Here is a 26,649-nt window from a genome sequence, read left to right on the forward strand (position 1 = left end):
TCCATGACATGTAGGGCTCTATTAGGCCTTGCAGAGACTAAATAAGAAAACAATCCCTGCCCACTAAAGGTTGTGTTAGTAATGATACAAAATGAGATCAACCTATGACAAGAACAGATGAACACAAAGTGATTCCAGAAGAAAATAAAAGTAGGTGATCCCCAAGCAAAAAGAAAACAGACAAAAGCCTGATGGTGTTACGGCAATAGCCACAAACATTGAGATGATTGATGTGAGGAGGTTGAGTAACCTTCTGCGCAGGAGGAAGTGTCATGGCACCTGGTTTGTGGCCATTAGGACAGATAGAATGTCACACTCTGACACCTGCTAATCTGCCCCAGCCCCAGCCAGTAGCGGAAGCACACAGGCAGAGTGGTGGAGAGCCGGATGACCAGGAGCCAGACACCCCGGTGAGGACATCGACATCAGGACCTCTCTGGAGCTGTGTCAGAGCTTGGGTGATGGGGCAATCCCAAGCAAGACCCCACAGCAGTGGCCGCATGCAGCCTGCTGTGCTCACCTAACGCAGCACAGGCCCACAGAGCCACACCACCACTCCCTGCGCAGTGAGAAGGGGCCACGCTAGCCACTGACCAACCCCTGCTGGCTCTCAAGGGGACTCAGATGCCCTCAACCTCCTCTCCATTGCTCAAATCTTCCATGAACCCTTGCGGTCAGAAGGTCACAAAAGGGTTACTCAAGGATGCAATATCCCATTTCAAACCCCCATCAACAGGAGGGAGAGACTCCCCCGCGCCTTGCTGAGACTCTTCACTTACACCCAACAATGCACACTGTAGGAAAAGATTGTGTCTATCGCCGGTTCTGAGAATCCCCTGAAGCCAGTGTCTTCCCTTTGCTCTCCCCGAAGCTCCTGGGGCTGGGAAAAGCTACCCCTATCTCACATACAGCACCTGTACCACTTGGAGATGGTCATTCAGGTCCCGAGGACTGGCTGAGTTGTCTGTCGCCCAGCACCCACGTGCCTGAAAAGACAGCCCAGAATGCTGGCTGCACTCAGCATGCAGCCCCGAAGCTCAGCCGCTGCACGTGACTCTGCAGCCCCAGCCCTGGGCACACTCCCAGACCACCAGGGCCACACTGCCAAGTGTAGGTGAGCACAACCCCAGCGCCTGATTGCAGCACAAGGCACGAGTGCGTACACATGAAGCACATACTACGGGGAGCAGTGTCTGGGGCAGAGAGGAAGAAAGAAAGAAGATTCCTGATTCTGGACAGAAGGGCCACGTGGAGTTAGATCAAAGAGGCTGCAACATCCTCCTCCCCACTCAACGTGGACCCGGAAGTGGGGGTCGGAATGTGGGAGCACAAGAACCAACAGGCACTGAGGGCTTCCCTCTGCTAAGAGCTATGCCAGGGGCTTTGGATGTGAATCCTGATTCAGACCTCATTCACTCTTTCCACTCCTATTTGCTGTGTGTCTACTGTGTGCCCAGCCCTGTGTGTGAAGCTGAGCACAGAGCAGTGGATGAGGCTGGCAGGGCCCCGGCTGCATGGAGCTTTTAGGCTAGTGAAGGAGACCCAGCCCATCTATTGCACATGAGTTGTTACACTCATGAGTTGTAATACATGCTGCAAGTGGGCAGTCCAGTGCCTTGGAAACAGGTGACAGAGGAATCACACGTAGGCTGAGGCCTTTCCAAAGAGGGGACAGTCATACAAGCTCTGAAATGTACATGAAAATTACCCATGCAAAAGGAGGGCAGCTCCAGCAGGACGGCGGCATGGGTGAGCCCCCTCCCGCAGAGGCACAGGGGAGAGACGGAAATGAGGCCAGAGCGACAGAGGCCAATGGAGAGAGGCGGTACAGTGAGGGGTCATGAAGGATCCTGGATATAGGAACAGAACTTGGGCCTTGATCCTGGGGACCCAGAGGGTGACAAGCAGGCTGAGATAGTGCTGATACTTCACAACCACATCCATGTGTTCTGTGCAGGGGTCTCAAGGAGCAGAGCCCACAGCAGCAGTGTCACCCGGGAAGCCAGAAATGCAGATTCTCCACCCCACCCCAGAGCTGCGGAATCACACATCCTGGGGGTGGGAACCAGCTACTGTGCAGCACCAAATTTACAAGAGGAGCTTGTCTTAGCAAAAATATTTACCTCCGTGCAAAATCAAGAGAAGTGGGCCAGACCTCATTTACATTGCTCACTCTTTCAGGTGCCCCAGCTTCCTCCTCCTTCTGAAAAGGCTTCCCAACATCCCGGCACAGGCTGCAGAGGTCTCCCAAGCCCCCACTCCCTCCCCTCCCAAACACATTCGCTTCCTTTTCCTCGTGTTCTTGGTAATCATTGAATTTGCCCTGGCATTTCTGACACAAATTAGATGATGGTTAACACGGCAAGGCTTTAAGAGAAAACCTGAAAGTTCTGAGGAATGCCATGGAAATGAAAGAGAACCATGAAAAAATATGACATTTGGGCAAAGTTTAAAATGACCAGGCACGCTCAGCCTTGAGTGAATGTCACCGTGGGGAGCTGCGGTGACAGTTTTCTAATACACAAGGAACGCACGTAGGAGAAACGGATCCATTTTTCCACTCATCAGCAAGAGCAGAAGAAGGACCAGCTTAGGTTTCAGCCGGGAAAACATATGTCATGTGTTTGAGCCATAGGAGAGGAGGAGCTGCCAAGAGGGCCGGTGAGATCATCCTCGCCAGAGACGCTGGAGATGAGATCACAGCGGCCCGGGTCGCTGTCCGGCAGGGTGCCTGGACCACACGGGGTCTGAGCCCTGCTCAGCTCTGTGCAGGGTCTTCCCACTGCCTGACAATCCCATCGCCTGGCAAAGTCTGGATGGGCAGGGCAGATACTAATTCCGGGTTACTATGGTTTGCTTCAGACACCTGGGAATTCAAAGGATGCTATGCATTTCTGCAAAACACTGCATATTGCCTTGTTACTTGGAGGCCACGATACCAGGTATTTGTTTCATGGGAATGCTCATGTCTTCCTTTCCTTTAGCCAACTCCTGTCCTCCCAGTAATAGCAGCAGCAGCGGCAGCATCAACCATCCCACAAATAGCAGCCTCGAGCTATGGAGCATTGCACTGGGCCAGCGCTGCACACACACCCTTCAGTCACGCCTCACCACCATCCTAAGACCCATTTCACAGATGAAGAAACTGAGCCCTAGGGAGCGCTATGGCCTGTTCACAGCCCCACTGCTGGTCATGGGCAGGATGAGACTTGAGCCCAGGGCTTTCCTGCCCGTGATCATGATCACGTCTCTGTGTTGCCAGGAATGAAGTCTGCACATCAGAAAACCAATAAGGGAACTGATGCGAATGTGGCCCCCAAGACCCTCCTGGGCCTGGCAGGGGCTGGCCCATGATAATATCCAGTAGAAAGGAGAACATGAACCTTTTAGGAATCACTCACTCTGGCTCCTCTCCCTGAGACACCACCCCCACCCCGCTCTAGATCTGGTGGTATTTAAAACCAAAGCCCTCCTGGAAGGCTCCCACCTCCGCCTGGTCTGGTCTGCACCACCCCACGCCTTGTCCCACGCAACCCCACTGTGGACCTCAATGAGCCTGCAGGGCTGCTGGCGGCGTGGACGTCCTTCACACATCATCACCCCATCAAAACCAACAAGAGCGGGGTTTCCCAGCAGCCTGCCTGGCCACTGTCCACCATGAGTTTTTTTATATGCACCCAGCACTCTCCTCAGAGGGCCCCTGAGTCAGGACGGTCTGCAGGCTACTGCAATTAGAGGGGATATTGTGCAGAGACTGCTATCGCGGCTTCAGCTAACCCTGCATCTGATGTTTAACCAATCTTCCCTTCCACGCAATCCTAGGCTCGTCTGGCTTTTCTATTTTTGCCTCTCTCTGGAGTCCTGAGGATGGCTGAAATGGCTTCGACTGCAGACCTGAGGAACCAGTTTTCCTCAGCACTCTGTTGCTGTCTGTGCTGACGCCTTTGCAAGGCTCTCTGGGGCCCCATTCAATTTCAGACGGTTCAGCCAAGGGTCCTGAGCCCCTCCTGACATGGGACTTCAGACCTGAACACCCACCTGGCCTCACTGAAAGAACCACCACAAAACAAGCACAGGAACTGGGGTGCACGGGCCGGCGGGAGGCCAGGCTGAGTACGCATGCTGATGGCCACAGCTGTGCCCCTCACAGGAAGCACCGTAAGGGGAAGCCTGGGTCAGGGCAGGCCATGTGTGAAGCGTGGCCGACACCGAAGCAAGTAAAGGGCTTTCCTGCTATTCAGACGACTCCGGGCTGATGTCAGGCCTGGAGTCAAGTGAATGAAATTTATTCCTTCTTGATGGAAAAGTTGGACTCAAGCCCCAGATGTCTATTCCTGGGGAGACTTAATTTTTCTTCCAGCTTCACCAAGCTCAGTGGAGCTTAAAGCAGACTTTTCCTTCATGCAGAGAGACAGAGAAGGCCCAGAGAACAAAGTAGCCTGAGGCCCTGGGGAGGAGAAGGAGGCCCTTCCAGAGCTTTGCTCTCCAGTCTCCTCTGTCCAAACCAATATACGGGAGAGTCAGGGCAGGGAGGCAGAGATGGCTCCCGGAAGTCTGGCCTCATGGCCTCCAGACTGTGATGGGAGAACATTACGCCCTCTACAGACACATGAGGATCAACACTCCCGGATGAATTCAGCCAAGACACATCAACCTTTGCACACATGGGCCAACCCTTAGCTGCTTCTCCAGCAAATGTGTTTGCTCTGAACATCCCGTTCTCCCTGGTCATCTCTCCTGGCTCTATTACCACGATGCCTATGTTCCACCCCCAGGGTGAGCAGCACACATCTGGGATGTAGATGGGCGGGATCCCCTCTTAAGAAGGGTGTAGAAATGTTCCCTGTGGATGGCCACCTGGCACTCCCCAGCATCTAACTGGGAACCCTGGCCATATTATACCAACTGTGGCTCGAGAAGCTCAGCTCCTGAAATTGTTACTCATCCCTGAGCCGCGAGAGAATTCACAGTAAATAAATTAAAATCAGAGTCAACTACCTTCATGGCACCCATAGCTTGGAAAGCCACAGCTAATCTCAAAGGGGTCAGTGCTGCCAGCATGGCACTGAATCTTGCACTCTTGTTCCTCGTAGGGGAATGGTACTGTCCGTCTGGAGCCACGGAACCAAACCTGTGGAAAAGAGAGGGGGGGTTTCACAAAAAAGCAGGACATAGCACCACTAGAAATGACGTCAGGTGGCTCCCATGTGCACACACAGGGAAGCACTCGGATTTCCCCATCATGGAACTTCCCCCTTGAGACAGAGAGCAGATAAGGGCAGGGGGAGTCCCTCTCCAAGAGATGCTGAGAAAGGCTTGACTCAAGGGAGGTAGTGGTTTCCTGAGACATTAAACCAGCACCGGAGCCTGACGGTGCAGACCACGCACTGACCCACTTTTTAAAAACTGAGATGTAATTCACATACCATAAAATGTATCCCTTCAAAGTGTACAATTTGATGGATTTGAGTATAGCCATGAAATTGTACAACCATCACCATGATCCTATTCCAAATCATCTCACCACCCCAAAAAGAAACCCCATCCCACTAGCAGTCCCTCCCCATACTCCCCTCCCTCCAGCCCCTGGTAACCATTCACCTACTTTCTCTATCTACGGTGCCTGTTCTGGGAAAAAATTCACAGAGATGGAATCATATCATATGTGGTCTTTATGTCTGGCTTCTCTCACTCGCATGTTTTCAGGGTTCATCTGTGTTGTAGCATGTCAGTACTTCATTTCTTTTCATGGTTGTATAGTATTCCATTGTATGGATATACCACATTTTATTTCCTATTTCCTCAGTTGATGGATATTTGGATTATTTTCCCATTTTTGCTATTGTGAATAATTATGCTACCGACATTTGTGTATAATTTCTGGTGTGGATATATGTTCGCAATTCTCTTGTGGACAATGTTTTCACACATACCTAGGAGTAGAATTGCTGGGTCATAAGATGATAACTTTACAGTTTTGAGGAATGGCCAAACTGTTTTCCTAGTTGGTGCCACCATTTTGCAGCCCTACCAGCAATGTATAACAAACAGTCCTAATTTCTCTACTTCCTCCCCAACAGTTGTTATTGTCTGTCCCTTTAATAAGAGACATCAGCTGGGCATGGTGGCTTGTGCCTGCAATCCTAGCACTTTGGGAGGCTGAGGTGGGCAGATCATCTGAGGTCAGGAGTTCAAGACCAGCCTGGCCAACAGGGCAAAACCTCATCTCTACTAAAAACACAAAAATGAGCCAGGCATGGTGGCGCATGCCTGTAATCCCAGGTACTCAGGAAGTTGAGGCAAAAGAATCACTTGAACCTGGGAGGCAGAGGTTGCAGACTGCCAAGATTACACCACTACACTCCAGCCTGGGCGACAGAGCAAGACTCTATCTCAAAAAAGAAAGAAAGAAAAAAAAAGACACCCTAGTAGGTGCACAGTGGTATTCGCGGTGGTTTTGATTCGTATCTTCCTAATGGCAGTGATATTGAGCATCTTTTCATATGCTTAGCAGCCATTTGTAAATCTTTAGCAAAATGTCTATTCAGATTTTTGCTCATTTTAAAATTGGGTTGTCTTTTTATTTTTGAGCTGTAATAGTTCTTTCTATATTCTGGATACATACCTTGTGATACTAAGATATATGATTTACAAGTATTTTCTCCCACTCTGTAGGTTTTCACTTTATTCATAGTGTTCTTCGATGCAAAAAAAAGTTTTTACAGATTTGATGAAGTCCAGTTTATCTATTTTTTCTTTGGTTAGTTGTGCTTTTGGTGCCATGTCTAATAGATTGCTTAAACCCAGGTCACAAAAATTCACACCTGTGTTTTCTTCTAAGCGTTGTGTAGTTTCAGCTCTTACATTTAGGTCTGTGATCCATTTTGAGTTGATTTTTGTATCTGGTAGGAAGTAAAGGTCCAACTTCATGCTTTTGCACGTGGCTACCTAGTTTGTCCCAGCACCATTTGTCAAAAAGACTATTCTTTCCCCATTGAATTGTCTTGGCTCTGCAGTGGAACATTAATTGACTGTAACTGTAGGGATTTATTTCCAGACTCTTCATTCTATTCCATTGTACATATATCTATCCTTATGCGAATATCACACTGTCTTGATTACTTTATAGTAAGTTTTCAAATCACAGGTGTGAGTCCTCCTACTTTGTTCTTCTTTATCAAGATTGTTTTAGCTATTCTGAGTTTCTCGCATTTCCATATGAATGCTGGTGGTCCTGAAGGGGCCTGGGAGACTTTAGCACCCACCAGGATAACTGTGAAGATGCTTTTATTGCTTCCATTTTATTTCCTATCAATTCACAGGAGGAAAATGTTAAGCAGAATTTGGTCTATTTTAAGATTTTTTCTTTTTCTTTTTGCTTTATTTCGTGAATTGACATATAATAACTGTATATATTGATGGAATACAGTGTGATGTTTTGATACATGTATATATTGTATAATAATAAAAACAGGGTAATTGGCATATTCATCCTCTGAAGCATTTATCAATTTTTTGGAATGAGGACATTTAAAACTTGTAAATATTTTGAAATATACAACGCATTAGTGTTAACGATATCACTCTGTGCAATATCACACCAAAACTTATTTCTTCAATCCAACTCTAATAGTATCCATTGACCAACTCCCTCCATCCCCTCCTCCTCCCTACCTTTCCCAGCCCCTGGTAACCACTATTCTATCCTCTACTTCCTTATCCCTCCATTTGTTTAACTTTTATTTTAAGTTCAGAGGTACACGTACTGGTTTGTTACATAGGTAAACTTGTGTCATGGGGGTTTGTTGGACCAATCATTTTTAAGTTTTTTTCCCATACAATTTTCTTAAGCTTTTGGCATCCACTACACGTATCTGCTGGCAACAAAAAGGAGCAAAGCATTCAAGGGAAATCCATGGGGAGTCAGGAGGACAGCTGGTTGTGTGCACCCTGATTGCTGGCTTCGTCACAGATTTAATATGACTATGGCTCAAGATTTTTATTGGATGCATGAAACGCTGCTGAGAAAATTAAAAGTACCTGGTGTTTCTCAGCTTCTGTGAAAAGCATCATTAACCCCTAGAGCTCCACCCCCAGAACACACCTGCAAGCTGAAAGATGGTGCCTTGTCCCCTGCCACTCACAAAGGAAGCAATAGCACCCATCTGTTTATAATGGGGGGAGGGGAGGAAAAAACCTAAATGTCCAACAATAAGAAATTGATTATATAACTTATAAACCATTTATTTAACAGTCTATTATAATGATATTAAAGATGATAATGCATATGTGTGCTTAGCATTACATAAAAATATTTGCTATATAATGTTAAATGGAAAGTATAGGTTATTTGAAACACAGAATCTAGAAGTGGATCTCGTTTAGTAAAAATCTGACACCTTTCTCTCTTTAGACATATGGGCATAGAGAAAAGTCTGGAAAGACGTATATTGAAGTGTAATGGTCATTACGTCTGGACAACAGCATGTTGAATAATTTTACATTTTCTTTTCTATCTGCAGATGTATCTTTTCCAATTAGTTGTCAAGAAACCTGTAGGGGCAGTTAGGGGAAGACTGCCCAGACACACAGCCCACGAGACCCAAGAACCAAGCCAACTTTGGAGAGCAGTGAGGTCATCTGCACCATTGACCTGAGTTAAGGAGAAACTACTCACTTATCCAGCAGGTTCTCCCTGGTATCTGAACCTTGTCAAATATTAAAATCCCATTGTCCACACCATGCAGACCTGGCAAGAATAGAAAGGGGGAATGGATGCAGCATCAGAAGTATTTTCCCTGCTACTTCCCAGGCCTGTTGCCACTAAAATACAAAGCCCCTTATTTTACTTCCAGAATTGTTGGTGCTTTTTCCTTTGGGATGGACATGGGGATGCTGTCTGCTGTTTCCTTGATGAGCTGTACCTGTTTCTTCCACCAGCCTGGCCCCTTCCTCCCTAGCGAGAATGGAGGAGAATGGGCTTTCCTTCTGTGCAGCCTGCATGCCTTTGGGCATGTAGTGGATGCACACCTACCTCCCGAGCAGTGACTGTGATTAAGAAAGGGAGAGTTCTGGCCGGGCACGGTGGCTCAAGCCTGTAATCCCAGCACTTTGGGAGGCCGAGATGGGCGGATCACAAGGTCAGGAGATCAAGACCATCCGGGCTAACACAGTGCAACCCCTTCTCTACTAAAAAATACAAAAAACTAGCTGGGCGAGGTGGCGGGCGCCTGTAGTCCCAGCTACTCGGGAGGCTGAGGCAGGAGAATGGCCTGAACCTGGGAGGCGGAGCTTGCAGTGAGCTGAGATCCAGCCACTGCACTCCAGCCTGAGCGACAGAGCCAGACTCCGTCTCAAAAAAAAAAAAAAAGAAAGAAAGGGAGAGTTCTAAGCAACTGCAAGAATGGGAAGCTGAAGACAGAGGCAGGGAAGCAGGCTTGCTCTCCCCAGGAATGCAGTGCTCAAATCCCTCCTCCTTCCCAGTGCTCTCTCCTCTGCACACAGAGCAAACTGTTGACAGCAAATGCCCACAAGACAAGGGAAAACAGCCACAAGGACAGCAAGAAATGGGGGAAGCAATGGGTAGTGGGGAGGGGTGGTCCTGAAATCTGGCAGACACATTTCCTAAACACACCTGCCAGAGTCTGGGGTCTTCTCTTTGTGAAAACTTAGAGAGATTTAATCCAGGGGAAAACAATCTGTCTTTAGTAAATGTCTTTATTCAGAGCTTCACCCCTTGACAAGGACACACGTGCGTTTAGCAGCTTACAAGGGCACCAGAGCAGACCCTCTGCCATTGCCAGCATTTTCAACGTCTGGCATGACTTCACAGAGCTCAGCCTACCCCTCTGCTCTCAGCAATATTTGACATGCAAGGAACTTTCAAGGAGCCCAGCCCAGCGAGGGTCTCAGTCACCTCTGGGAGATACATCTAAAACCCTCGCAAACCCACCTGCAGCCATGCCTGCAGTCATGGCAGTGGACAGTAGACACTAAGGGGCCAGGATAGACTGTCCCCTCCACCAAAGGATGGGCCACTTCTTCCCTCTTCTCTTACTGCTCTTCCTTCTTTTTTTTCCTTCTCTCCCAGTCTCCCTTCCTTGGCTTGGCATGACCTTGGCCATGAGTGGTCCCTGGAGCACACAGGCATGTCCTGATCTCACCAAATGTTATGGGTTAAATTGTGTCCCCCCACACCCCGCAAAATTCATGTATTGAAGCCCTACTCCTTATACCTGTTTATGTGACCTTATTTGAAGATACAGTCTTTACAGATGTGATCAAATTAAAATGAGGTCATTGGGGTAGGCTCTAATCTAAATGACTTCTCTCCTTTGTAAGATGGGGCAATTTGGAGACAGGCATGCACACAGGGAGAACACCAGGTTAACATGAAGACAACCATTTACAAGCCAGAGAGAGAGTCCTAGAACAAATCCTTCCCTCACTGCATCTGGAGTTGGTTCCTGCTGGTGGATTCATGGTCTTGCTGACTTCAAGAATGAAGCCGTGGACCTTCGTGGTGAGTGTTACAGCTCTTAAAGGTGGCACGGACCCAAAGAGTGAGGAGCAGCAAGATTCACTGTGAACAGCGAAAGAACAAAGCTTCCACAGGGTGGAGCGGTTTGCCACTGCTGACTGGGGTTGCCAGTTTTTATTCCCTTATTTGTCCCCTCCCATGTTCCGTTTCTGTCCTATCAGAGTGCTCTTTTTTCAATCCTCCCCACGATTGGCTACTTTTAGATTGCTGCTGGTTGGTGCATTTTAGAGAGCGCTGATTGGTACATTTTACAGAGCACTGATTGGTACGTTTTAAAGAGCACTGATTGATTGGTGCATTTTACAATCCTCTTGCTACAGAGCACTGATTGCTGTGTTTTTACAGAGCACTGATTGGTGCATTTTACAATCCTCTTGCTAGTTACAGAGCACTGATTGGTGTGTTTTACAATCCTAGCTACAGAGTGCTGATTGGTGCATTTTACAATCCTCTTGTAAGACAGAAAAGTCCTCCAAGTCCCCACTCAACCCAGGAAGTCCAGCTGGCTTCACCTCTCATCACCACTCTTAGAAGGAGCCAACCCTGCTGATACCTTCATCTTGGACTTCCAGCCTCCAGAACTGTGAGACAATACACTTCTGTTGCTTAAGCCCCACAGTTAGTAGTACGGCAGCCCTAGAAAACTAAGGCACTGAGTCAGTCCTCAGGACTCACTAAGGGCCTCATGAGCACAGACAGCAGGCAGGTGGCCAGGGGTGCAAAGAAGAGAGCCACAGCCTGCCCCGTGAGAGCCCCCAAGTCTGAGATGAGAGAAGACAGAATAGCATTGTGGACAAAACTGCCTCGTTACTGGAAAATCTGAGAAGCTGGGAGAAACTGAGACCGATGCACGTTCATAAAAGGCAATCTACAACATTCCTGAACAGTTCTACATAAAAGACTTCATGAGGCTTCAAAATCCGGACATCTTCTCTGGGGAAGTTTTCTCCACCCTCACTGTTTCAGTAATGTAAGGTAGGTTAGATTCTCCTTGAGTGGGGTGGGGAGCAGGTGGGAAGAGTAAGCACAGGAGAAGGGCACCTGGGGACTCACCCTCCTTGTACTTCCTATCAATAGCTGTCATTCCTGGGTAAAAAGCTCCCATTTTCATCCCGGACAGGAACGATGAAACAGTGGGACCCTAAGGAAGGCATCGAGATCATTATTAAGCTCTCCTTCCTATAGCTTTAGTTATTTCCTGGAATGGTATAACATTTCTGTGATTCTCAGACTCACTCAGTTCTACAGCTGTGCACCACACATGAGAGCATATAATGTCAAAATGTAATGATAAATTTCTTCATGCATATTAGGAGATAAAGTTAGTACTGAATTACTTACAAGATAAAAGCAGCTCTGTGAAATGGGTTTTCGCCAGTAAATAGTACTAATGAAGAGAATTATTCTAGTTGTCTGTGTTGGTAACAAACCTTGAGATCTTCCATCTATGATGAGCTGGGCAAAGACGGCTGCGTAATTCCCGTACATGGCATTTCCAATATACATTTTCTCAGCATTTTCACAGGGTGTGTCAATTACAAACTCCTACACAGAAACAGCAGAGCAACAGTGTTTCCCTTCCCATGGCTCATTTCAGTTCCCTGGCTCAAGGCAATGAATACTGTGCAAACAGACCCACACAGTGCAGGGTGCCGTTTCCAGGGGATTTCACAGCAGAAGAGAAGACAACCGGAAGGTCACCTGGCTCCATGTCTTGAAACCAACACGACTGTGCTATCACCTCAATTCACCTATTCCACCTCCACCTCAACTTTGAAAATGGCTGGAGATTAAAGTGATTTTTCAAGGAATAATCCAATCCAGAAAATAAGTTGCCAATTTTCAATCTTTAAAAGGTGTTCGTTCTCTCCCTCCCAGTCTCTCCTCTTTATAATGCCGGGCTGACATGTGTGCTGTTTGGCTGAGCCTGCCTGGCTTTAATGTATAAAGGCTTTCTTCAGTTATCTCTCTAGACTACTTCATAGCAAAGTTTTGACCTTTCAATCACCCAACACCAAAACCTCCAAAAGCCCTGGTGGTACGTGCTCAGCTCTCCACACCCCTCACCTCCAAACAGCCCACCTGCAGGATTTCTAAGACAGGATGGAGCACCCAATGATCTGGGCCCTTAGATGGCTTGTTCCAGGGTCCACATCTGTGAGTTGCATTTCATCTGCCGGTGTTCACTCCTTCTGGGCAAATCACTTGGTTCCTCACTGTTTCCCAGGCCCTGAACCTTCCTGCCTCCATGACGTCTTTGTTTAAATGAAAGCCAAGTAATCAAAGGCCAAAACTGTATGCTTGGATAAAGCAACACCAATAGACAGCCATGAGCTATCCCCACCACTGCTTACAGTATCAGCCCAAACAATTTTTATTGTTATAAAAAGAAATCCCTCATTTAAGCTTTTGAAAATGTCTCTTTTCCTGATCAACGAATATAATAATTAAAGTTTCCCAAAAGAGGTTCATACGTTCAAGCTCCTGAAACAGAAGAACTTGTAAATGAGAGTCTTTCCTAGGAGGGAAAAATCTTAGAATGTACCATGCAGTTTGTCTCTGAATATGTCCAAGGATTCCAGCTCAAAACAGTCTGAAACTAACACTGGTCATGAAGAAGCAGGAAGAAAATGCAGGGGTTTTGTTCTCAGGCTCAACTCAAAACTCCGTCTTCTCTTTTCTACTCTCTGGAAGCTGATATAAGGGTCACAATGGAAATGCTCCCCTCACTTCTTGGCTCTCCCCAGTCTCTGGTGCCACCTGGGTTACCTTTAAGCCTCTTGCCAAAAAGCAACTGGCCCTGATGCCAGCTCTGAATACAGGGCACCTGGGGCAAGTTGGGAGCCCAGGGGAAATGGCAGAGAGTGGAGCTGCACATTTAATTGGAGTTGACAATATGGAAGATGTGACTGAACTAAACCAACAAGCTATTGATCATGCAAAGATTGTCTCAGATTTCAGACTATAAAGTACATAGACAACGCTTTCCCGCTGGCCAAGAAATATAGTCTTGAAGCCTAAGAAAACATTCTCTGACAGATGTTTGCACAGGGAAACTTTTAACATGTGCGAGAGCTTTTCAGAAACATAAACGGACATGCTGGATCTTTTTACGAGACGTCTCTGGAGGCCACCCTTGTCTTATCAGGGCAGCCAGGGCTTCTCAAGGAGAGGTATTACTTGAGGCTGAGTGCAGTGAAAAATAACAGCAATAAAAATACAACCCATGTGGGTGGGGGCATGCTTACACCCAGGGTAAGAAAGTGAAGTGGCAGAGGAAACACTGGCCTGGCAGAAACCATCTGGTGGGATGGGGAAGGGAGAAGGAGGCCACTCGTCCCCATAAACATTTGCTACGCTCTGGGAAAGGAGGTTTGTCACTTCTGGCAAAATGCTTGATTTGGAAAGTTTGCATCAGCCAAAACCCTGGCGTTAAAGCTGCATCTAAATAACGCACACCATGTGTGTCGGTTTCTGTAATAATTATCTGTTGAAGGCCAGCAAAATGTTTAGTGTTGTAGGCACTAAAAATGATGCCTTTGGCCAGAGAGTTCGTAACCTCATTTATTTTTGCTATTTAGAATAAAGCATAAAAACAAAACTCTCTCTTATCTCTTAACTATCCATACCACTACCCAATCCACCTCCCAAAAATAAATGTAAAACAACCAACCCACAAGAACAAATAACCAAAACATGTAAGAGATTTAAATGGTCCTGGGGGACAGAACACTTATTTAATAAGCTCTAGCATTTTGAAAGGGAAATGAAGGGGAAAACACAGAACCCAAGGAAGGCAGAAATCCATTCCTGCTATGTCAGTTCTCGGTGGTATGAGTTTATGATGGGATTGTTCTCTCTCCCAGCCCCACGGGAGACGGTGTTCACCAGAGGCCCCTCGTCATTATGATTGCAGCTTTGCAGGTCCCCTGTCAGACAGTGGCAGCTGCTGAGGCACGCCAGGTAGCTAAGTCATTTATGCTGTTTGGGGAAAATGGGACCAACACAGGAAATTATTTTTGTAAAAAAGTAATAATTGTAAGAAGAAACAAGTAAATAAAAGCTGTGGGTGTTTTCCCCCATCAATGACAGCAAGGTGACCTCAATACCACGGCTTCGGAAGAGGAAAAACATCGGCCAGCCAAAAGCCAGAGGATGTTAGGTCGGCATGCCACCACTGGCAGAAAAGCCAAGCTGCTGAGGGCAGTCCCAGCCGAACCTAACTCACCATTAACTGCATAGCCAGAGTCAGCTACTTAACCTCCATGAGCCTCCATTTCCCCATCTCTAAAGTAGGGACAATAATGCCTTTTTATAAGATTACAGAACATTTGAAATGATGTTACAAGTAGACTGTTTAGCCTGGTACATGGCACATCCGTGCTCAGTTTACAGGACCAGTTTAATGTTGCATTTCTGGAACTGTTGCTGGGAGGAAACATAGAATAACTACACAGAGGGAGTTTGATACAGAGCATGGCACTTCGCGAGTGGTCAGTATAGGGTAATGCTTATTCTCGTTCTTACTAGGATATTGGACATCACTGGCTGCTGGAGAGAACTAACATCGGGGCAGGAGGAAAAGCAGGGCATCCTCCAATATACCCCACCCCTGCATCTGTCATTCCAGACGCTGGCCACCTCCAACCAGCATTGCTGGGTCAGGAAACCCGCTAACAAAAATCCACACGCTCAAGGACAAACTGCAAAAATAAAGAATAGACGAAGCAGAGCAGCCACACAGCCAGGCGGCACCTGCAGCCACGCTCGGGCACGTGCTTGCACACACCAACTGACACAGCTTCATTTCTAGAAAGAACCTCAACATTTGTTTATCCCTTTGTAGTTCTTAGGAACACCCAATATCAAGCAAGAAACTATAAAGGAGAGTGAGATACAGTCACTTTCTTTTTTGGTGGGGAGCAGGGGTGGGTGTGTGTAGGAGTTAAAGAGATGGGAATGAGGGTTACAAAGCAGCGTCCCCAGGGTATGTTGTGACCCACTGTGGACAGAGCTAGCAATGTAGAGAGACTTAGCCAACATCTTGTTAATTAGCAAGAAGGGAATAGAAAGGAAGAAAAATAGAGAAGAAAAAGAAAGGAAAAGGAAGAGAAAGAATGAAAAGGAAAAACCTCAGCATTGACCACACATAGTAAAGGTAGAAGAGTCAGATTGTTTGGTAACACTCTTGTTTCTGTTGTCATGTAAAATGTCAATGCAGGTCACGGTGAGGGACAGCGCGTGATCCCAGTACAGAAGACTCAGCTTCTGATAAGGTGGCCCCAGCACAGTGCCCTCCTGACACAGGGCACAATGGAGAGGATCAACAAAGGCATCTCCTCCAGTCCTTTCCTGCTACTGCTAGCAATGAGAACAAAATGGCTTTAGTGTTGTTCTCTTGGAGTTATGACAAGGGATTAAATTCACAAGTGTACACAAAGTGCTTGCAGCAGTGTTCAGTCTCAAAGGCACCATATAAATGTTGGCTGTGTTGGGTTCATGAAGGCTGAGCAAATATCCACCTCTATTAAAACACTTAGACATTTGATCTGAATCTCAGCTCCTGGGGCCAGAGAGCACACACAGAGGGTGTGAAGCTGGACACAGAAAGAAGGAGATCTGGTTCTGTCCAGGTTTTCTGCTGCCCTGGACGGCAGAAGAAGGACAGATTCCTCACCTGGGCAGAGAGGTCAAAGGTGGCTTCGGTCTGGATCCCTCTCACATTGCTCCCATGGCCCCTCTCGGTCATTGCAAACATCCCAGTGTATTTCTGCTCCTGGAGTTTAACCAGACGTTAGAAGGGAATTAGCTGGTCAGGCAGCTGCTCCAAATGCAGACCCCTTGGGCCATTAAGAAAGGTGGTGAGAGAGGGACCGGTGTGTTGGAGAAAATTATAAAAATTTTCTCTGATGACAGCAAATGTGAGCTTAACAACATAACAGGCTCAACGCAATATAAAAAAGATAGTCTCGGAATTCTCATTTTCAACAAGATTTTTGCTGACACAAATTCTGTTTTATTTTTCTTCAAACACACACACACACACACATGCATATCTATCTACTACAGATTTTTAAGGCTCTTCATAGAAGACCGATATTGAGGAAAATACCATACCTGGAGAGGCTGAAACCACTTAGTAACATGTTCAGGGCTTCCGACATTCCTGATAGCACCACCAAATAGCCAATAAACTATTCCACACTGGAAACAAGGACAATACAAACCATCATTAGCAATAGTCAGTAATCTAAAGACAATTAAATCCACGGCCAAACTCCAATCAGGGAGCAGCTCTTCAGTCCCCTGTGCTTTACCTAAGCCCTGCAAGTGGCCTGTTTCTTGCCCTTCCTCTTCACTGCCTGGTGAGCTCCAGTCTCTCTCTGCAGACACGGCTCATGAGTCACTCAGGACTGATACAGAAAGTCAGTCCTCCATCCTCAGGCCTCCCAGATCCCCCCATCAAATGAATGCTCCGAACGCTCATTCTGCTTTGTCCTCTCAGGATCTAGCTCAGGGCCTGATGCAGAAGACATGTAACAAAGTGCGTGTGCAATGACCCTCGATCTGACCCCTGTCTGCGGAGGTGAGTCCTGCCATGAGAAACAGTGTTTCCTTACAGGAAGGTGGATGGAAGAGGCAATGCTGCAAAACGAGCAAGCACGCAGCTTGGGATGAGCGCCCTGGGTTTCCATCCCAGTTCAGCTACCCACCAGCTGCAGGATCTCCAACAAATGACAGAGTAGTCTCAGCTTCCTCATCTGATAGATGAATGATGTGAGTACCCACTTACTGAGCTACTGAGCTTACAAGCTCATTGACTCTCACAACAACCCTGGAGAGAAAGCATCATCATCCCCATTTAACACCGGAAACTGGGATGCATAGAGGAAAGTGTCTCACCCAACGCCACATCCTCAGAAAGTGGGAAGGGCTGAGGCTGAAACCCAAGCTTACAGTAATGCCTTACAGTAATGCCTTACAGTACTTCATATGGTGGCCATGAGGATTCAGTGAGAGTCAACTGCCAAGCCCTTTGCTTGCTCTTTTGTGGGGTTTTGGTTTTTGTTTCTGTTTGTTTTTAAGAGACAGGGTCTCACTCTTTCAGCCAGGCTGGAAGGCAGTGGCATGATAATAGTTCACTGCATTGTCAAACTCTCAGGCTCAAGCGATCCTCCTGCCTTAGCCTCCGGAGTAGCTGGGATTAGGGACTACAGGCACACACTCCCACACCTGCCTAATTTTTTTTTATTTTTAGTAGAGATGAGGTCTTGCTATGTTTCCCAGGCTGGTCTCAAACTACTGATCTCAAACAATCCTCCCACTTTGGCCTCCTGAAGTGCTGGGATTACAGGCATGAGCCACCATGCCCAGGCTGCCTCTTTTGTAAACCCTGGAAAAGTGTCACTGACGGAGGAGGAAGAGAAAGAGGATGAGGATGAGAAGGAGAAGGAGAAGGAGAAGAAACAGGAAGAGGCAGAGTGGCTTGAGCACGGCCGTTTGGAAGGAGCAGGGTGACTGACTGCAAAGACAGAAGAACTTGAATGTAGGGATATTTGCTGTGTCTGCAGGTCAGAGTTCCTTCCCCCTCCTAGTTATACAACCCCAATTTTCATCTGGGGAGCCCTCCTCCCCTAGAATCTGTCCAAGTGGTTTGTGGGTGATGTTGACCCCACCCCCAGCTTTAGGATGAGTTGGGAGCCCCAGACTGGCTGATCTGGCCAGATAATGGCTCTCAGGATGGATTCATGATCTGGGTGGGTCCATCTGGAGTGGAAGCCAGGACACAAGGCCGAGCTATTATGGAAGAGAAGCCCTCTTTTGTGATGCTATGGAATCTGGAGGGATGGAAGCCTGGGGCCGTATAACCGTGATCTGGGGAATGAAGCCAAAGTATGAGGACCAGGTTGGGGGAAGGAGGCAGAGTTGAGAGATGGGAGAGACCAGGTCATGCACACCCAGACCTGAAGCCTGGTACACCCCAAACTCCTGAATTACAGCAGCCAATATGTGCCTTTTTTGCTTAGGCAAGGTTAGCGTGGACTTTTTTCCTGGGGTCACTGCATCTGGATGAGCTCTCTGTTCATACCCCATGCGTATGAACAACCCGGTATTAATTTTGTGAAACGGTACTGGATCAACTCTAGCAGCTCAGACCAGTTAACACGCTCTGGCATCAGGACAGATGAATTTCACTAATCACATCTGACATGTGAAGTGCTTTTCATTTGGAGAATCATAAAATATCCTGGGAAGATGATTCACACCCCGATGACTCAGCTCACTTCTCTACAGAATCATCGCGGGCACTGCAAATTGCATTACTAATTCCAACATGGGAAATGGAAGCAACCCAAATGGTACATGTTTTTTCCCTAAACCATCTTGGGAGTTAAGTTTTAAAAAAATATTTTTCTAAAACGAAAACAAGTTAGGTTTTCCACCTCTAAATCTCTTTGGCTGGTGCCTAACGCACCCTTGACAATATATTCCTCTTCCAGGTTTTAAATCCTTTCCTCCTCTTTAGGAAGAGGCAAAAAAAAAAAAAAAAAAAAAAAAAAAAAAAAAAAAAAAAAAACTAGAGCATTTTATCCACATTTTGAAAGCCCCATTCACTAAATGTCTTAGCAGGCACCCTGGGCTGTGGAAGTGAACCTGTAAGTTTGCAGGAAACGGCAGCAGTTGGCAGAGGCAGTGTCTGCGTGACCTCAATCCACACAGTCAGGTGAGGTGTGGGGTTCATTTCCCAAAAAGTCACATTCTCTGAATGGCAGCTAATCCAACCAAGCTGGGCCAAGTGCAGGTGGAGCTCCTGGGGATTAGAAGTGGAGGGCTCCCTGGCCTGACATGCTTTCAGCAGCTGCCTTCTGGGAGGGGGATGGGCCCCAGCCCACAGGCCAGGAAGGAGGCAGACAGGGAAGGGGGGAAGTAGAGGGATTCAGGGTAGATTCTGGAGACGGAGTTGATGGGATGGATTTGGGAGGAGAAGGAAAGAGAGGACTCCTGGAGACACCTGGGTCTGTGGCCTGAGTTTCCAGGAGGATGGAGACCCATTGACTGCAGTGGAGCATCTTGGAGGAGGGGCTGAGAGGAGCCAGAAGGAGGGTATGGACTCCTTAAAACAGAAATGTTGAGGCTGATGGGAGGTAGGCATCAACCCATCACGTGGGAGTGTCGTAGAGTGTCCTCCGAGAGGACGCTGTGGCACTCCTGTCAGACTCCCCAGCGTCCTGCCCCTGGCAGACCTCAGGGAACAGGACACAGAGAGGACCATTTGCTCTGAGACAGACTGCAAAAAGCAGTGGTAAGAAGGAAAAAGTAGAGTTGGCTGGGGGACACCTAATGAAAACTCGAACTTCAAACATGCACCCACCTTGTTTAAGAAAGCCTCCTCTCTCTTTTCTCACTTATCAGGAGAAGAAAAGGGACAGCTATGACATCGAGCACATGAGGTAATGATCACAACATGCCCAATGAGGGCCAGCAGCAGCCTCCAGAGGCCACAGTGTGAGACAGCTGAGGAGTGGGAGGTGCAGCCAGGACAGGTCACAGGGGCTAAAGGATGGGGCTATGGCAGGGCTTCCTAGCTTCTAAATAAAGACTAAAAGGAGACATCCTGAAGTGGAAGGGAAATCTGGTGTGTTACAGCTGAGAAGGCAGGCTGGTATCACCTCAACCCACCAATGAAGCCAATACCTGGAAGAGTGTGGAGTTGGGCCCCCAGTCATGTCCCAGGAGGTTACAGTCCCCACCACTTATGGAGGCTCCTGCTACCTACCAGGCTTGGCACGGAGATCCTTGCAGGCATTACTGATTTAAATCTACACACAGTCTGTGAATGGGCATTAGCAATGCCATCTTTACAGAAGAGAAAGCTAAGGTACATATGCACAAAGGAATATGCCAAAAGTGTGGCTGGGAAGTCCTAGAAGCAGAATGTGCAACTGTGTTGTTCTGAGTGTGCCCCTGCCCCAATGGACCAGTGAGGTCTGTCCCGTGGGCAGGAAGCCTGCTGGCTTCCCGGTTGCAATAGGCCAGGCTGTTCCTAGACAACAGCCCAACAAGGGTCTCCTAAAGAGACTTCAAGTGTATTCAGGATCTCCTAATTCCAAGAGCAAATTTCCACAAGTGGAAAACTGGAAGTGTTTTTTGAGATAATGGGGACTCCAGAAATGGACTGAATTTTGTCCTTGCAAAATTAATATGTTGAAGCCCTACCCTCTGTGTGACGGTATTTGGAGATGGAAACTTTGGGCAATGAATGATCAAGGTTAGATGAGCTCATGAGGGTAGGACTCCCATAATGGGATTGGTGCCCTTACAGAAGAGGAAAAAAGAGTAGCACCTCTCTCCACCAATGAGGACACAATGAGAAGGTGGCTGTCTGCAAGCCAGGAAAGGAGCCCTCACCAGAACCTGACCATGCTGGCACCATGATCTTAGACTTTACAGCCTCCAGAAAGCTGGGAAAATAAATTTCTGCTGTTTAACTCATCCAGCCCATGGTATTTTGTTATAGCAGTCCAAGCAGGCTAAGACAGATAATAGGATGGTTCAAATAAGGGAAAACAGAACAGCCATGGAGAAGCAGAAAAGGAAGCATGTCTCATTTCTTTCAGCTTTAGTTAGAATCCTTCCAGATTGCACCCATGTTTTTGGCAGGAAACTTGGGCTGGCTCACAAGCTAGAGTGGGGATTCAAAGCACCAATAAAGACAATCTTTTTCCCTGGCATTTTGTTAGTGTGCCCACCCCTTTCGCTGTGAGCCACTCTCAGAGCCAGCCCACAGTCCTGCCAGTACTTGGCTGTGTGAGTACAAATGAGTTTGTCCAAGGTGCTCAGTGAAATGCAAAGCCACTGGATAAACAGACCTGGAGAGAGAGAGAAAAGGGACTTGAACATGCAGGGTACAGCTGATGTTGATGAACTGATGCTGACGCCCCTTCCTCAGGTTGACAGTCAGCGCCTGTGAAACGCAGGGACCACCAGTGGCTCTTGAGCTGGCAGGGGGATCTGGGGAACCCCCGACTGATCCAGAGCTCACAGGAACTGTTCCCAGCACACCACATGCCCTCCTGGCATCTCCTCTACCACCAATAGAAAAGACAGCCATGGTCTTCCTGGTCAGGACTTGGGGGCTGCGCAATCTATAGGTTCCTCTAATTGTCTCAGATTTCCAAGCTCCAGGAAAAAAAAAAAAAAAAACCTCCCACAATTACTGATGTGTGGGACATTATACTTAATAATAATTTTTAACTGCCATTTTTATTTGTGGTAAAATATATATGGCATAAAGTTTGCCATTTTAGCCACTTTCAAGCATATAATTCAGTGGCATGAAGTACAGTCACAACGTTGTACAACCATCACCACTATTTCCAAAACTTTTTCATCATCCCAGACAAAAACTCTGTACATTAAGCAATAACTCCCATTCTCCCCTCCCTCCAACTTCTCGTTACCTCTAACCTACCTTCTGTCTTTACGGATTTGTCTGTTCTAGACATTTTATATAAGCAGACTCACATAATATTTGTCCTTTCATGTCTGGCTTATTTCACTTAATAATTTCAAGGTTCATCCACATTGTGGCACGTGTTGGAACTTCATTTTTTTTATGGCTGAACAATATTCCATTGTGTGTATATACCACATTTTGTCTACCCACTCCACTGTTGATGGAAATGGGCTTGTTTCCAGCTTTTAGCTACTGTGAATCACGTGCAATGAACATTGGCATGCAAGTACCTGTTTCAGTCCCTACTTTCGATTATTTGGGGTATATATCCAGTTAGTGGAATGCTGGGCTATATGGTAATTTTTATGTCCTACTTTTTGAGAAACAACCATATCATTTTGACTTTATGTATTTATTTAATACTGAAGTATTGACACCTATTATGTACCAAGAATGAAAGGGTTATAGTTTTCAAGGAGTTTTCCCTCTCTTGGTAGTGAGAGACATAAAGTAATTCCATGAGTAAATACACAGATTCAAAATGGGTGCACGTTATGGCAGAAAACTATAAGAAGCAAAGACAGGTGACAGTGAGTGGATGGGATTCAACTTCAAGGCTTGAGAGGGGCATCCCTCCGGGAAGGACACATTAGCTGGGACATGAAGAATGAATAGGTATCAGCCAGGAGAAGGAGGGGAAAGACCAAGCTAGGGCTGGGAGCAAGTGGTCCAAAGGTGGGTAAAAGGAATGAGAAAAAGGGGAGAGTGGAACAGATGTGACCAGGGCCACACCTGCAAAGACCCATGGGCAACATCAAGGATTAGAGGATGTTTCTAAAGCATAATGGGAGGGAAGAGGTTTTAAGCAGGAGAGTGGAGTGATCAGAGAAGTATTTCTTATATTTTTGAGACGGAGTCTGGCTCTGTCACCCAGGCTGGAGTGCAGAGGTGCAATCTCAGCTTACTGCAAGCTCTGCCTCCTGGGTCCACGTCATTCTCCTGCCTCAGCCTCCCAAGTAGCTAGGAGTACAGGCACCCACCACCACGCCTGGCTAATTTTTTGTATTTTTAGTGGAGTGGAGGTTTCACCATGTTAGCCAGGATGGTCTCGATCTCCTGACCTCATGATCCACCCGCCTCAGTCTCCCAAAGTGCTGGGATTACAGGTGTGAGCCACCGCACCCAGCCTCAGAGACGTATTTCAAAGGACTTTTTAAGTCCTTGCCAGTTTCCTTCTAGGATACTCAGGAGTTTTCAAAAATTTTATTATGGAAATATTCAAACAAAACAGAAGCATCTAATGAACTCAAGGATGGCCAGTTCATGGTCCATTTTCCTTCATCTCCCTCCCTCCGCCACCCCTACGTACTTTCCCTTCCTATACCCCAGGTTATCTTGACGTTTATCCCTGACATCATATATCTTGTCTTCCCTGTATTTCCAATACATATGTAAAAGATTCAGATTCTTTTTTAAAACATAGCCCTAAAACCATTATCCCACCTAAAAATATAATGATCATTCTCTAATATCGTCAAATGTCCAATGCTCAGGTTTCCCCAACTGACACATAATTTTTCATTACAAATAGTTTGTTGTTTGAACCAGGATGTCAATAAGACACACGCATATTGCAATTGGTTAAAATGCTTCTTAAGTCTGCTTTATGCCACAGGCTGCCCCTTCCCTCATTCATTCAGACGATCCCCGTGAAACTCCATGGACTAAGCTCAGTGCAAGACCCTGGAGACCAGAGGAGAGGGCTCCCCACCCAGAGAGCTGCCACCACCTGTGGAGCTGTCCCCATGGTCACAATCCATGGAGGCTTGCTGAAGACAAAGTAGATGGCAGAGTAGGGTGGGGGTGCAATATGGTAAAAGCACAAACTGGGGATCATGAGAGTCTGGACCAGGATCCTCTAGTATTTCTGAGAGGGGATTTATCTATTTATCTGTTGCATCTCAGCTAACTGCTCTCTCTGAAAGCCACAGTCAACCCATCCAAGAGGGAGGAGATCGTGCCTGGCTGAAATCATAGTGAGCCCAGTCTTCCTGGAAAAACCTGATGGAAAAACCCTCACGACAAGATGGCACTCACAGATTTCTTTGTCTTTAATTCCTACCTACCAACAGACAATGTTCACACCAAACTGAAATCACCACCATATTGGACTCACTGCCAACTGACCTGGCTTCTTGTCTGATCATCCTGTCTTCATGTTCTAGTTGTAATTTCTCCTCTTTGGGGACATCAGGACTGGGTGTTTGGATATGAGGAATTATTTTGAGACCCAGTGGTGTTCAGGGAGGAAAAGGAGGGCCCCATGAAGGACTCTCTGCTGGAAGGCTTGGGCAGCATGAGGGGCTGCAGCAAACACGCCTACCTGAGCTATTCTGTTCGTCTTCCTTGGTAAGCTGGAACATGCAAGATAATTGTCTTCCCTCAAGACAATAAGATGCCGCCATTTTATAACCATTTGCAAAAAAAAAACGGAGAAGTCTAAGAATTCCAAGTATGGGAGAGGACATGGATCCACAGGATGCGATTACATGCTGTTGGTGGGAATGTGAATTGATGCACTAACTTTGGAGAATAGATTAACACTACTCTTTAAAGTTAAGCATTCATTCATCCTGTAACTAGCAATTCCATTCCTAGTTGAATACCTAAGTGAAGATTTTACCCATGTTCAACACCCAGACGTGGACAAGAGTATTCACAGCAGCACTTTTTACATTAGTAAAATCCCAGAAACAACATGAGAAAGTGGCTGAATAAATGCTGCGGTATATTCACACAAAGGAATATTATACAGTGGTCAAAAATGAACAATCTTCCATTGCTATGTCATTCCCCAAATGGCAAAACTATAGAGATGGAGAACAGATTAGCGGTTGCCAAAGGACAGGGGTGGAGTGGAGGCCAAATGAACTATAAAGGGGTAGCACCTGGAAGTTTCTTTCTGATGATGGAATAGTTCTCCATCTTGATTGTGGTGGTGGTTACATGAATCTACATACAGCATCGAACTGACTACACACACACACACACACACACACACACAATTGAGTGCATGTAAAAACCACTGAAATCTGAACAGGGTCTATGTCCTATTTAACAGTGCTGTACTAATATTGATTTCCTGATTTTACATTGCATTACTGCTATATAAGATGTCACCATGACTAAAGGGTTCTCATGACCCTATGCACTATTTTTGTAACTTTCTGTGAACATTATTATTTTGAAATAAAAGGGTTTTTATTTTAAAATCTAATGAATACAGGAACACACAATATGAATCAATCTTAGCAATAATGTTTAAATGAAGAAAGAAAATCACAAAGGATTATGATATTGTTTTCATAAAATTAAGACAAAGGAAAATAACCAATTGATGCATATGTAACAAAACTATATAGAGAAGAAAAGCAAATTAGAAACAAAAACAGGATAGGATATGATGGTTAAAGGGGAAGTCAGGGATGGGTTTTGAGGTATGCCATTTTACCAACACCTGTGCCTCTACATAGACTAAGAGATCCCACAGGGTTATAGTTTTCATTCCTTGGCATGCAAAGCGAGCATGAGTTCATGAAGGGCAGGTGCCCGGCGCCTCTTACCTTCACTCCTGTGGCCATGTCCGCCATGGAGAGGACTTCTCCTAGGACAAGGCTTCGGCTGACAAAATTCTTTGTTTTTCTCTGCCTGAAAAGATGACAGACTCAGTATCAAGGTTTCCTTATGGTTTTCTGACTTGTTAAATTCACAGTTTTTATACCAAATGCATGCTACTTTTATAATAAAAAATAAACACAATAAAAGCAATTTTTAAATTAAGAAACAATTCCATCATTCTATTAAAGTAAACATTTTCATCTTTTTTTTTTTTTAATGTGGCTTTCCAGTCTCTTAATGTTAAAGACTCTTCTTCTACAATAGTCAACTGCATCCACATGGAGGCCAGCCTGCGACCCTGCAACCGACTCGCCTCGTGCCTTGCTTTGCCTTCTCCAGGTTTGTCCCTCTCAGCTCCTGGTGTTCCCTTTACAGGCCGGCACCCCCATGGTTCTGCCCAGCTCCTCCAATGTGTGCCACAGCCTGCAGTCTCTCTGCATTGATGCCCCAACCAACAGAGAATGTCTGGGTGGAGCTCTGTTGGCAATCTTTTGTTGTTTTGTTTGTTTTGTAGAGACAGGGTCTCGCTATGTTGCCCAAGCTGTACGTGAACTTCTGTGCTTAAACGATCATAGTGACTCAGCCCTCCAAGAAACTGGGACTACAGGCATGTGCCACGGCACCCAGCTTCAGTGACAATCTTGATGTGAGAGTGGAGGATTGGGAAGTCTGGGAGCATTCTGGACACAGGAAAAGCAGTGTGTTTACTTTGTAACTATAGACAATCTCAGGGCTTTGATGATTTAAAACTCATGGGGTCCCAATCCCCTCTCCTCACTCACTGTACGCAACAGCAACAAATCCCAAGGCTATACGAATACACTCTTCTCCACCAGTGATAAATGAGGCACCTCAGAAACACTGTACAGGTTTCATTTTAAAAATTCAGAAGCAGCCAGCATTTCCTTAGAAGGTGGTGGGCCCTTGAGTGGGCAAAGTGCAGCTGTCCATTGTTGAAATCAGTGCTAGTTGT

At 46.5% G+C, this 26,649-nt stretch overlaps 1 protein-coding gene across 1 annotated transcript in view; it reads right to left on the reverse strand.

Annotated features, from left to right (window-relative positions):
• Positions 1 to 2,571: 2,571 nt before the first annotated feature.
• Positions 2,572 to 26,649, reverse strand: part of LOC103241249 (acyl-CoA oxidase like) — a 41,610-nt gene continuing 17,532 nt past the window's right edge. Inside the window, 9 exon segments of the mRNA XM_073023163.1 lie at positions 2,572 to 5,131; positions 8,678 to 8,696; positions 8,699 to 8,749; positions 11,594 to 11,636; positions 11,638 to 11,681; positions 11,971 to 12,085; positions 16,218 to 16,316; positions 16,658 to 16,744; positions 25,622 to 25,700. Of these exon segments, the coding sequence (XP_072879264.1) occupies positions 4,942 to 5,131; positions 8,678 to 8,696; positions 8,699 to 8,749; positions 11,594 to 11,636; positions 11,638 to 11,681; positions 11,971 to 12,085; positions 16,218 to 16,316; positions 16,658 to 16,744; positions 25,622 to 25,700 (727 nt within the window). The 3' untranslated portion in view covers positions 2,572 to 4,941.

Source organism: Chlorocebus sabaeus, chromosome 14 (genome assembly GCF_047675955.1).
Source record: "Chlorocebus sabaeus isolate Y175 chromosome 14, mChlSab1.0.hap1, whole genome shotgun sequence".
Classification (NCBI taxonomy): domain Eukaryota; kingdom Metazoa; phylum Chordata; class Mammalia; order Primates; family Cercopithecidae; genus Chlorocebus; species Chlorocebus sabaeus.